At 26.9% G+C, this 12,653-nt stretch overlaps 1 protein-coding gene across 1 annotated transcript; it reads right to left on the reverse strand.

The window, feature by feature from the left end:
- Positions 1-1,946: 1,946 nt before the first annotated feature.
- On the reverse strand, positions 1,947-5,027 carry LOC101488660 (protein DEHYDRATION-INDUCED 19-like). The gene is made up of 5 exons (XM_073370513.1): positions 4,593-5,027; positions 4,355-4,494; positions 2,985-3,065; positions 2,582-2,871; positions 1,947-2,332 (listed from the first exon to the last, which is right to left on the reverse strand). The coding sequence occupies exons 1-5, from the start codon at positions 4,675-4,677 to the stop codon at positions 2,224-2,226; spliced, it is 705 nt and encodes a 234-aa protein (XP_073226614.1). The 5' UTR covers positions 4,678-5,027; the 3' UTR covers positions 1,947-2,223.
- Positions 5,028-12,653: the final 7,626 nt, after the last annotated feature.

Genomic DNA, 12,653 nt, shown 5'->3' on the forward strand with positions numbered 1-12,653 from the left:
TCCTATCAAGTTATTTATTATATCTAATGAAATTATAGGTATAGAGCCGGAGATATCCTGCCAGAAAATCTCAGTTATCTTCTGAAAAAAGTCAATATAGCTTCAAATTTTTCGTGATTGTCCTTTTATTATGTTAAATTTTCATATTATAAATGTAATTTGTTATTAATAAGTGAATAGGATGTTAGTAATTCACTAATTAGATATTTTTTTACACATGAGATATAACTTCTATGACGCAAAAATATCTTATCTCATTCTAATATAATTAATATAATTATTAAAAAGAAAAATTATCTTTGAATGTCATTCATATTTTAAAGAAAAAAAATAAGTACAGTGAAATAGATATAATATATTAATGATGTGATTCAAAAAGAATGATAATGAAGAAATTGAAATGTTGAATAAATTTAAAAAAGTTAAAGATTTACAAATATCACTATCAATTTTTTTATTTAAAACATGTAATTTTTTCCAAATCTTTCCAATGAGTGTCTTTTTTAAACTAAAATCAAATTCACTCAATAGAAAAAACAAACATCATAGCTATTTTGAGACAATTGAATGGGAGTATTCCCCATCCATAGTCTAAAAGCAATTCCGAGAACAAGTTTACATTTGCAAATTGACAATACACATACATTCTTCAAAAGCCAAGAAGACATAAACCAAATCAATAACAACAACCTCTCACTAAACAATGTCGCATTTATTACCATCACAACTATCACTGTAGTATAATACTTCTACATACATACCAATTGTGTTCTGGAGTTTTTGAAAATGTTTATTTGGACTTAGCATAAGTCTTTCTAGTTTATGATATATTAATAACCTGTTTTAAACTTATTTTTATGAGCTGATAGCTTATAAAAATATAATATTTACTGTAAGTGTTAGTTGAAAAAAAGACAAACTAATACTATAATGACAGCCTTACAAACTAACTGGTTCACGAACAATCATTGTTGATGGTTCCATTATACGAACAATCATTCAGCATGATGGGAATTATAATCTTACACAAATTTGGAGTTGTTTTAAACGGATTAAGGTACCATGCAAGTTAAGAAACTCACTGACTTAATGGATTTTAATACAGTAAGTATCATTTCTATTAAAGAACTCCATTTTTGATTCTATAAAGACGTAATTAAATATTTATACACTCAAAACTAAGGTAAGAGAACTGACTATTCCTTCGAAAAATTGGAGAGAATCCTTACTCATTCTAATATCTTTCATGTTTTGCCGTCCTCTACATTCTAATTTTAAAAATTAAATCTTCAATAAAAAAAATATAATTTTATTAACTAAAAAAAATATAATTTTATTAACTAAAAAAAATATAAAATAAATTCTAATCACTATAAAATTTCAAAATTTTATCTATTTATATAAAAAAAAAATTCAACTTTTTAGTCTATAAATTTTTTTATTCTCTTTTAGTCCTTGTTTTAAAAAAAATATTTTAAAAAAAAATATTTTTAAAAAAAATATTTTTAAAAAAAAAATATTTTTAATTTCTATAAAATCATAATGAAAACTAACAGTGAATAAAATTTTGTAATGAACTAAACTTAAGATGTCAATAATTTTATAGGTATTAAAAATATATTTAATTCAAAATCACTCTCATTTTTTATATTATAAAATAAAATAAAAACAAGACATTCCCCAGGGGCCATATGCAATTATACCAATTGGGGCCATATGCACACAGCTCAATAACCGACTCTGCTCGTATCTTTCCGCAAGCAACTTTTATGCCCCATTCGATTGTGATTGCTTTTTTTTTTTAAATATAAAAAAAAAAAAAAACAAAAAAATAAACAATCAAGTTCATATTCCCAAAGGAATATGAATTTGTGAACTAAACGGTCATAGAAAAGTACAAGTGTCCTTGTGTTTTCATGTCATGACTAGGTTTAACATGATGCCAATATAAAAATATAATAAGTCTTCCATAGAATTTTTTTTTAAGAAAGTAAAATACATCTCTAGTGAAGATATGCTTACATGGGTGGAACAAATGGTAACTATCATCAGATTCAGCACTACTACATATATGTTGAAAGTGCTGCTACCACAATATCACAATTAGGCTAACATCAACTGCCAAATAAACCACTTATCCCACTGGAGACATTCTTCATCAAAATCCTTAAGATTGGATCTCATATTTGATTATTCTTTCTAACCAACTTACAGCTTCCATTACTAGTCGCCTAACAAGGTTGAGATAAACAAATCCTGCACAAAACTAGACCTCCCGGCAGCTTGTCTCATCCTTTTCTCTCGCTCTTCGATACTCAGAGAAGGATCAAAACTGAAAACAGATTACGAGAGACAGATCAAAGTCACAATTCGATGGAATTATTTAAAACGGTGCATGCACATCAAATGTGAATGTTCTACACAAATACAGAAGGAAAGCATGCAATTGTAACACCAGTTTCATAGCATGGTCAAAATTCGAGACACGGTTGAAGAATTTTTTTTTTTTTGGGTATGATTGTATAATGTGCAGAGTGGAAATGTAAATGTGATTAAGGAGTTACACTTGATGAAAAAGCACCTTGATTTCCAAATATGTTGTTGTACAGGTGTGGTATTCTTTGTAGAAGAATCTTCAGCACTTGTTACCACAGATTTAGAGATTTCTTCTGCTTCACATGCAGGATAGTTCAAAATAAAAGAGGATAGGAATGGATCAGCAGATGTATTAGATACTGCGTTACTGTATGACCGGTATCCACCGCTGCCATTAAGAAGCGCCTGTAAATGAGCTTCACGGAGATCTCGACCCAAAAGAGACAGTGTCTGACTGTTTGGCATAGCAACTCTTCTTAACCTGCGCCTTCTCTGTATGTAATCCTCAGTTAAGGAAAGCAATTAAAGTTTTTCATTTATCACTAGGGAAAAAAAAAACTCAGGTTATTGGGAAAGCTAATATTTTCAATCAAAACAACAAAAAAGGATATCTTAAACAGGTGCCCATGTTGCAGCGTTATGTGGCTCAACATGTCGCGTGCAACTTTAACCGAACATACAGGACAAATCTGCATGATGAAGAAATAGTGTGAGAATACATAGTTAAATACTATTGACTCCTTGCATATGTAAGTAGGTAATTAAATTTGTCATCTCAAATAAAAAAAAGGTACATAAGTACCAGATCAATGAATTATAAATGTAATTTTACTTATAAGAAATATCAATAAATAGAAAATCTGGTTCATGTAATATTCATCTTGACAAGCATTTCTTTATCTCTAACAAACTATGTATCAAAAGCACAAAGGATATAGCTTTACCTCGTGTCAATTCAATCCACGAGGTAGGGGTGTAAAGGAATAATTACAATAGAGACAAATGCTAATAGCTAGATTTCGGGGTATCTGAGTTTATCTTGATAACATTATTGATACAGAATCTTCAAATTCAGCACACATACATGATACACGTACATTTACTCAAAATCTACTGTACCCTAATTGAGCACCCAGTTTATCTCAATGATCAGATGGTTGTTAAGGACAGCTAACATGCTAATTTCTTATGAATTGATATAGAATAATTTCCAATCGCAACAGATGGTTGTTAGGAATATACCTCCTGAACTATCTTTGATATATATTGTATATTATATGACTTAAAGCACAGATAGACAATACTTAAGGACATTCAAAAGGAAATGAGTAGAGAGGAACAGTTCTAATTGGATCAATATGCTCAAAGAATATCTAGGGAGACAGAAAAAGATCAGCAGCATATAGCCTTCTTATTTTAAGACCGTGAACATTTTCTATCCATGAATTGAATTTGATTGTCTAGTCATATAATTGAATACCAAAACCTACAATTCACAACTAAACAATACAAGTCCCTCTTTGACACACAAAAGTTTGTCCTCCACAATGTTTAAATTGATCAGTTATACACATTCTTGAACAAATTCACCTGATCACTTATTAAAAAATAAAAAAACATAACATGTTTATGTCCATATGCCAATGAATTCAAAAAAAAAAATATGCCATTAAAATGCACTTGTATCTCACACCAATCAGTCTCAGAAATTTTAATGAGGTTGAAATATAGAGAAGATTCAATTCTACATAAGTTTCCTCTCTACAACTAGCTAAAGCATAATAAAACTTCTTGTTTTCAATCATTAGAAGAAGCTAATATTAAGCTTCCAACAATTTTAATATCAAAGCTACCAACAGGATCTAAATAACACCGTACCAAACAAACATATTGAAAAAAACATAATATACATAGATCTAAAATACAACACAACAACATAGAAAAGGAACCTATATAAGAGATAAGACCATGTTCCTACCGTGACTCTTGATTCACATGAATGCTCGTCTTCAAGATGAGAACACAAGGACCCAATATCAAAGTCTTCATAACAATAAGGACAAGGGAAATCTGGTCGCACCTCCTCTTCAACATCAAATTCATCTATTCCCAACCGATCTAAACACAACCCATAAATAAAAATAAGATTTTTATCAGACCCAGAAAATTTTTATCAACGAAAATAAAAGAACATGAGAACCACCATGAATACCAACCTAAATGGGAACTTGGGTGGTTGTGTTGAATGGTATAGTGGCGTTTAGCCGCGGCAAGACGTGAAGTCCAGAACTCAGAATCCATTGAAGGATCAAAGAAATGAATTGACAAAAAAAAAAGGATTTATGTAATAATCAAATAAAGTCAGGACCTTGAACAGATTGAGTAAACGGTTTTATTATTTTTCTTTTGTTTTTCTAATGAATGAAAATATTTAGAGATTCAGGTGTTATCGGGTCCTAAGTTAGGAGAAAAATAAAAACGGGGAAATGTTGATTTTTGTTTCTTGTCTTTGCAAAATGATTTGACTTTTTCTTAAGAGCTTGAGAATTGCCGAGTGAAAAGGGTTGTGTTTTGTGGTTAGCATCAAATATGAGATTAAACAAATGTGAGGAAATGTCGGTCTCTTGTTTAGGATTATACTACACACGTTTGGTTTTTTCCTGATGTTCCTTTTCCTTATATTGTTAATTTTTTTTTTATTTTTTTGAAGGGTTAAATAATTAAATCATTACAGAACAAAAAATATTATTAAATTATTATTCTCTCCTTCCTTTAAGTATATATACTCATCCAGAAAAAACGTGTCTCTGAATATAAATTTTTATATAAACTATTAGATAGATTTATTTATTTATTTTTAAATCTATTCTTATTATTTATTTTATTTTAGAACCTAAAAAGTTAATATTAAATATATCTATTTTAAATATGTAATTAGTAAAGTAATACACAAAATACATACATTAATTATATTATTTATTTTTTTAATAATTGTAAAAAATTCAATAAAGACTTATAAAAAAGATTAGAAGAATTTTTAAGTTATAATTTAATTAACAAATGATGTTATTGTTAAATTGAATATCATATTATTAATTTGAATTCAAAATTTTGTAATTGTAAATAAATTTCTGGTGATAATTTTATCATCTCATCTATATAAAAAAGATAAAAAATATTAGATTTGATAAAATTATTAAATTATTAATTTTTATTTACTAATTATGTTAAATTATTTTATACTGTCGTTCAATCACATCTTATTAAGTAATTTTTAAATTAAAAATATTTTTTAAATACCTTATCTCGATGAGTTACTATTAATGGTCAAATTTACTGGGTATCTCTTTAAATTCTTAATATTATGTGGTTTTTCTATTTTTTGACGTCTTTGATATTATTATGTGGTTACAACAAATTGCCGTTTCGTCAAATAAAATAAAAAACTATTTGCAGCCTCTTTGTCTTTCTTCTTTTTATTTTTTTTCAACTAGCCTTTTATTAATTTTGTGTTTAATCTAATAAATAGGGGTAGATGAACAGATCGAGCTCACCGGACTAATCAGTTTCAACCCGCCATTTTAAATAAATTAAATTAATATCTAAAATTTGACCACGTAAATTAATCCATCTTATTTTAACATGTTGAAAAAATATTACAGAACAAGGTGAGTTGGGTGCAAAGACCAATTAAAAAATAGAAATTTTTTTTATTCTATACAATATCGAGTTTGAGATATATTACGAACGAGACAAACGAAATTTTTTTTAAGACTAATTGAGACACCGCGAACTCTAATTGGACAAGCTTCTCGAATGTAAAATAGAAGATGTCATTCGGAATCATTTCAATGTATTAATATTAACACCCTTTACATTTTTTTGTGGTATATATAGAATACCAATTTGAAGTTTTTAATTTTTCTTTGTGATTCCATTATTGCAATTATTAACAATTGTTATATGTTTTAAAATAAAAACAAATAAATAAGGTCTTGTTTGAGATGATTTTTTGTTAAATTTAATTTATATATTATCAGCATAAATAATTTTTACATTGTTAATAAATTATATATACTAATATTAGAGGTGTTTGATTTTTACAATAATTTAATTTAAAGGCATGTCGTAAATGGACATAATGTATTAATAATGTTAAAAGAATTACAACCATAATGTATGACAATTGAACTATTTTTATTTTATGTTTTGAAATTTTCAAATACCATAATCAATTTTTGTTTTTATTTTTGAATTTCACAAGTGAGTTTTAAGTTTCAATTTAAAAGATAATTTTGAGTCTAAAATACTAATTATTGACACAATGAAATTATTTTAGCAAAATATCAAAGTTATAATTTACTAATAATTTTAATAATAGTGGTCGATGATGGTCAAAGTGGTGGTCGAAGCACTGATCATTAATGGTCAAAACAGTGGTTGGAGTGATGGTTGACGATAGTCAAAATACTGATAGGAGGGGTGGTTAGAATAGTGGTCGATAATAGTCAAAGGGTGATCAATGATGCTCGAAAGTTGTGTCGGCAATGCTTAGAGTGGTGATGGACATAGTTTAGAGTAATGGTTACGGCAATGATCAACATGGTGGATGACAAGTATCAGAGTGGTGGTCGACGATGGTTGAAGTTATGATAAACAGTGGTCGATGATGATTGAAATGATGGTTGTTGGTGGCTAATGATGATGTGTTAAGAGTCAAAATCAAAATAAAATTTATTTTTAAAATAAATAAAAAATCTTTTATTAAATCATGTTTTGTTTTTAAAATAAATTTGAAAACCAAAAACTAATAACCACCCTGAACGGACGTGACCTAACTAATTCGTCATAGTAAGTCATAATTATTTTTAACTCTTCTATAACAATAATTTGCTCTTATTCACGAGAACAACAGTGACTTTTTTTTTTGGGTTTGATATATAGATTTCCTTCATTTAATATAATTTATATATTTCAACTATTTTTGCCTTGGTGTCAATAATAAAATTAAGTACATTTGAAGATTAATACATTATGATACTATCAATTTAAATCATTAATGATCGAATGATATATCATTTATAAATGAATTTAATTATATTTTTAATTTAACACTACCAAATTTTTAAATTTTATCTTTTAAATTTATTTTAAAATTATGTTTTTTATTATGATTTTAATTTTAATTATAAAAATAATTTATTTAATTACTGAATCAATATTAAATAAATAAATGTACCAAAATTCTTAACTTAGACAACTTTAATAGATGTTATAATAATATTTATGAAGATAAATTAAAAAAAGTATTAACTAAATATTTATAGTACCACTCAAATTATTTTTCTTATCTAAAACTAATATTATTTATTTTTGCATTATAGTTGTTAGGTTGATGATCTAATTATTTTTATAATATATAATGTAATTGTAAAAAATTCATAGGCTGACTGTCAAGTGTCAACCCGCGAGAGGCCGAGCGCGGTGGGGGTTTCAAGTTTCAACCCAACATTCTAAGCTAACCTGCATCTCCTTTCCTTTTTTAGATGGCTTCATGGCTGAAGTCTGAACAAGTCGGGCGGTTTTGCCACAACTACCTATACTTATACATAACTTAATACAATATTTAGGTGTTTCTTTTTTTTAATTATTATGCATCGTAAATGTAAAAAGTTTTAGATTCTCAATACGTCACAATTAGTTATGATGATGATTTTAGAGATAATTTTGATAAATTTAAATATTTATACTGATTTAAGGTTTGTGATTGATTTATATTCAGTATAAAAATTATTTACATTGATATTATATATAAATTAAATTTATAAATTATTTTATTTATCATTTAAAATAATTTCATGTTTTATATATTAAAAATCATGAAATTATATCTTTAAGTTTTAGTTCAACCGACAAAATATCGATATTATCAAATTGAACGTTTGTTAATTTAAATTTAAAATCTGACAATTATATGTGAATTTATGGTAACTCGTGTGTCGCACGAATAGAAATTACTATTTTGATAAATATATTGTTATATAATATATGAATTAACATTGACATTTAAGACATAATTTTATTGACATTGACATTGAAGACATAATATGATTTTTATCAACAATTCAATTACATACAAAAAATAACTTACAATAAACAAATATAACCGTAAAAAGAATGTCTTATACATGTTTACAAATTATTGAAAATTTCTTTGTACACAACATTTTTTATGTCGGTACATGGTTTTCCTTTTTCATCTAAAATAACAATCTTCAATCCTTCCCTAGACTTTACTCATGAAATAGCCACATAGAACTGACCATGAGTAAATACAGGTCACTTTAAATACAAACCAACTTGAGAAAGATATTGACCTTGACTCTTATTTATAGTCATTGCAAAACACAACGACAATGGAAATTGTCTTCTCTGAAATTTAAATGGGAAAGTTGGATCAGATGGAACCAAATTCATCCTTGGTATATAAATCTTATCACCGATATTTTTTTTCCGTGATCATAGTTGCTCCAATAATATTTGTACACAGTTCATTTATGAGCAATCTTGTTCCATTACATAGTCCATTAACTTGATCAATGTTCCTCAAAAGCATGACTGGAACACCAATCTTTAATCTTAATCGGTGATTTGGAATTCCTAAACATTTCATGTCATTCAAAAATTCTGGTGTGAACCAATCTCCCTGCACAGCACAGTTTTCATCAGAAAGGACAGTTGAGTCTGAACTAATGTATCAGTATCATCAACGACTCTAACCTTGATACGGTACCTTTTACCAAAATTAGATAATGAAATTTATTAACATCAATAATAATTTAAGGAATTGATAAATTAACATAAATGAATTTTATTTGTTAAACACGCCTGGGCACAACTGTCCATACATATTTTTTACATTTTGAGCAAAAAAACCTTTTAGATTCAATAACAACTCCTTTGTTGCATACACATGCTCCATATCACCAATCACCTTCACCAATAATATGTTTAACTGTACTAAAGACAACACAAACCATGTCCTACAAAAGAAGTAAAAATTATAAATAAAATACATGATTAACAAAACTAAATGAACTGTAATAGATATGACATTGAAAGTGTGAAAATTACATTTTGACAATCCTTAAGTTCCTCTATAGTCATGCGTTGGAAAAGACTTAAAAATTCTTCTTCTAAACTCAAATGAGAAGTATCCTTCTTATGAGTTAATGGTTGAGTTGGCGAGTCAAAGTTATGCGAGTGTCTGATAATGTAGCATAAAGTTAGTATTTTAATAAAAAAAATAAAATAAAAAATTTGAATAAGTTAGTTAGTAGTACTTCTAGTTTACTTTTAACCTTACTTGAGTTTGAAAGAAACTGACTCAGGAATTTCAGGGTTGAATAAAAGCTTAGTACAGTTCATTGCATTTTGTAGTTGGCTTTTACCATTAAACATCTTCACTTTTAGAAACTGAGCAAGTACAACAACATTTTGATTATAACCGGATTGCAAATATGCATCCAGTTCAGCAACATAGGGTCCAAACAGTGCACATTCAATCCTTATACTACATAAAGAAAATAAAATTAGTTAATAATTAATAGAGAAAGTTATTAAATATTGAAAAAATTTATATAGTATAAAAAGTCTCACCCATCTGACTTTAACTCAATAACTTTAAATTTTGTACTGACACCATTCCTTTCATAAACTTTGTCTTGTCCCACTCCAACTAAAATTCCCATGACATCTATTTAAAAATAATAATAATGACCAAACTGTGAATAACTAAAATAAAATAACAATGACAAATTGAAATAAACTTACCAATCAAGTAATCCATGTCAACATTTCAAATTTCTGAGAATGAAATCAATGAGTACGGAGAGGGTGTGACCAAACTGGTTTCTAATTCTCGGACCATTGTAATATTTTGCAAATTCAATTTGAATTGATGTCCGGTTGTTCTGCTCCAGAGTTAGACGCAACACCGAGAGAACGAAAGTTGTACACAACTCCCTCACCAATAGTAGTCTCAAACCGAGGAATAAGAGCTTTTTGCATTGTTGCTTGAATTTTATCACCCTAGAAATATGAAACACAAATTTGTTAAATTAATAACATAACAAATAAGTTTGTGTATAATTTAAAACTTTGACTTTATAAAAGAAAGACACAATATGAAACACAAATTTGTTAAATTAATAACGTAACAAATAAGTAAGTTTGTGTATAATTTAAAACTTTGAATTTATAAAAGAAAGAATTAAACCTTGTCATCGATCAATACCATTTCCATCGCAAAATTTATGTTTGACATTGAGATCAGATAAAAACCATAATCGTACAACTCTAACAACCAAATTCATGACTCCTTTTTTTGGAGGAATTGAAGCAACAAAATCTGATTTTTTTTCCATACATCGGAGAACGATAAAGACAAAAATAAATAACGAATCTTTGAAATAGAAAAAATTATGAGAAAATTGTGTATAGATGAGATAATATGAATGATATTTATAAAGGAGACACAAAAAATGAGAGATTATTGAGGAGAGAACGGTACGAATTAAAAAAGAAAGTCTGAAGACACTAAAAAAGTTCATAAAATAAAATACATTTTTTAATTAAATTAATTTGAAGCAGTAGTTGATAAAATAGCGTTTAAAAAACAGTTACCTTCAAAAAACTGTCAAGTAGTTGTGGTGTATAGTATTTTATTTTTAATTATTTAATTGGCTATAAATCTTTTAATTAAATTAATTTGAAGCGATAAAGTAGTGTTTAAAATATTGTCAAGTAGTCGTGGTGTATTATATTTTATTTTTAAGCCATTAACTTCTCAACGGATGAAGGTCGTGATATCATGGAAGTTTTATTTTTTTCTTAATAAAAAAATCTTTTATTTTTAATTCATTTTTTTTATTTTTTAATTGGCCATTTTCTCAGGATGTAATAGAAGTTTAATTTTATTCTTAAAAAAAAAAATTTGCACGATGAAGTATTATTTCTATTAATAGAAAATTGATATATTTCTAACACTCTATTTAGCTGACACGTGTAAAACTTGCCAAATTATCATGTTTGTTTTATTATAATGTATAGATATTGATTATCTTTAATTAAACAAATAACAAATTATAATATTATAGGACGTTTAAATTTAAAGTAACTAATATTATTATATATGTTATAAAATGTTTATACACTAGTAAGAGAAAAAAATGCATGAAAAACAAGAGGCAGTCAAGCATTGAAACAAGACAATGAGATTGACATTCGATCAGAAGTATAAACATTTACTTAATTCTTTTCAACCCATTTGGGCGATCTAAAATGTTGCGTGCCACGAAAATAATCTCATGAACGCATTACGAGTGACTTGGCGAATTAATTTTTTGTGTGTTATGTCATGAGTTATGATTCCCTTACTTGTTAAGTCACATTGGATTCTTATTCGACAAGTCATAAGTTCATGATGACAGTTAAGTCAAGATTTAATATAAGAAATTAATTATAATATTATATATGTAAGAGATTAAATTAAAATTTTTAAAACATAAAATGTCAAGTCATTCATATAAAAAATGTAAAATATATCTAAGAATGTGTTGATTAGGAAGATTCTAAAAGTTTCAAAAGTTATAATACTTACTGCACGGATGGATGGACTCAACTCTTAGTATAGTGCATCGAGGGTTCTTGCCTCCACTAAGTTAATACTTTTTTTCTTAAGAAAAATAAGTGTTGTCCTTACTAAGTTAACGATATTTGGAAAAGTTAGTAGTATAAACTAAAAAAAGATATTATGTGCAACCCTAGTTTTAAAATAGTTTCTCTACAGTAATTTTTTAAAATAATCAAATGAACGACTTTATAAGAAATTATTTGTTGAATAATTATTTCTTCACACACGCAAATGTTTGTACTAGTATTTACAGTAAAATTTAGTTTTGAATAAACCACTAATTTAATCTTTAAAAATGTAAGACTACATTACTGTGGTCTTTGAATCAGAATTTTAGATTAATTTTCAAATCATCAAAATAATTTTTGAAATATATAATTTACTATCATAAAAATATTTAAAAGATAAAAATAAATTTTTTAAAAGATACAATTTAATGTTTAAACAATTTTTAATTATTATAATGCCAAAAATAAAATTAATTAACATTTTGTTAATTTAAATGTTTAATTAAGTGAAAGACAAAATAACAAAGTTATACATTTTTAGAAACTAAAATAGAAGATCAACCATATAAAAGGGA

The sequence above is a fragment of the Cicer arietinum genome, chromosome 6 (genome assembly GCF_000331145.2).
Source record: "Cicer arietinum cultivar CDC Frontier isolate Library 1 chromosome 6, Cicar.CDCFrontier_v2.0, whole genome shotgun sequence".
Taxonomy (NCBI): domain Eukaryota; kingdom Viridiplantae; phylum Streptophyta; class Magnoliopsida; order Fabales; family Fabaceae; genus Cicer; species Cicer arietinum.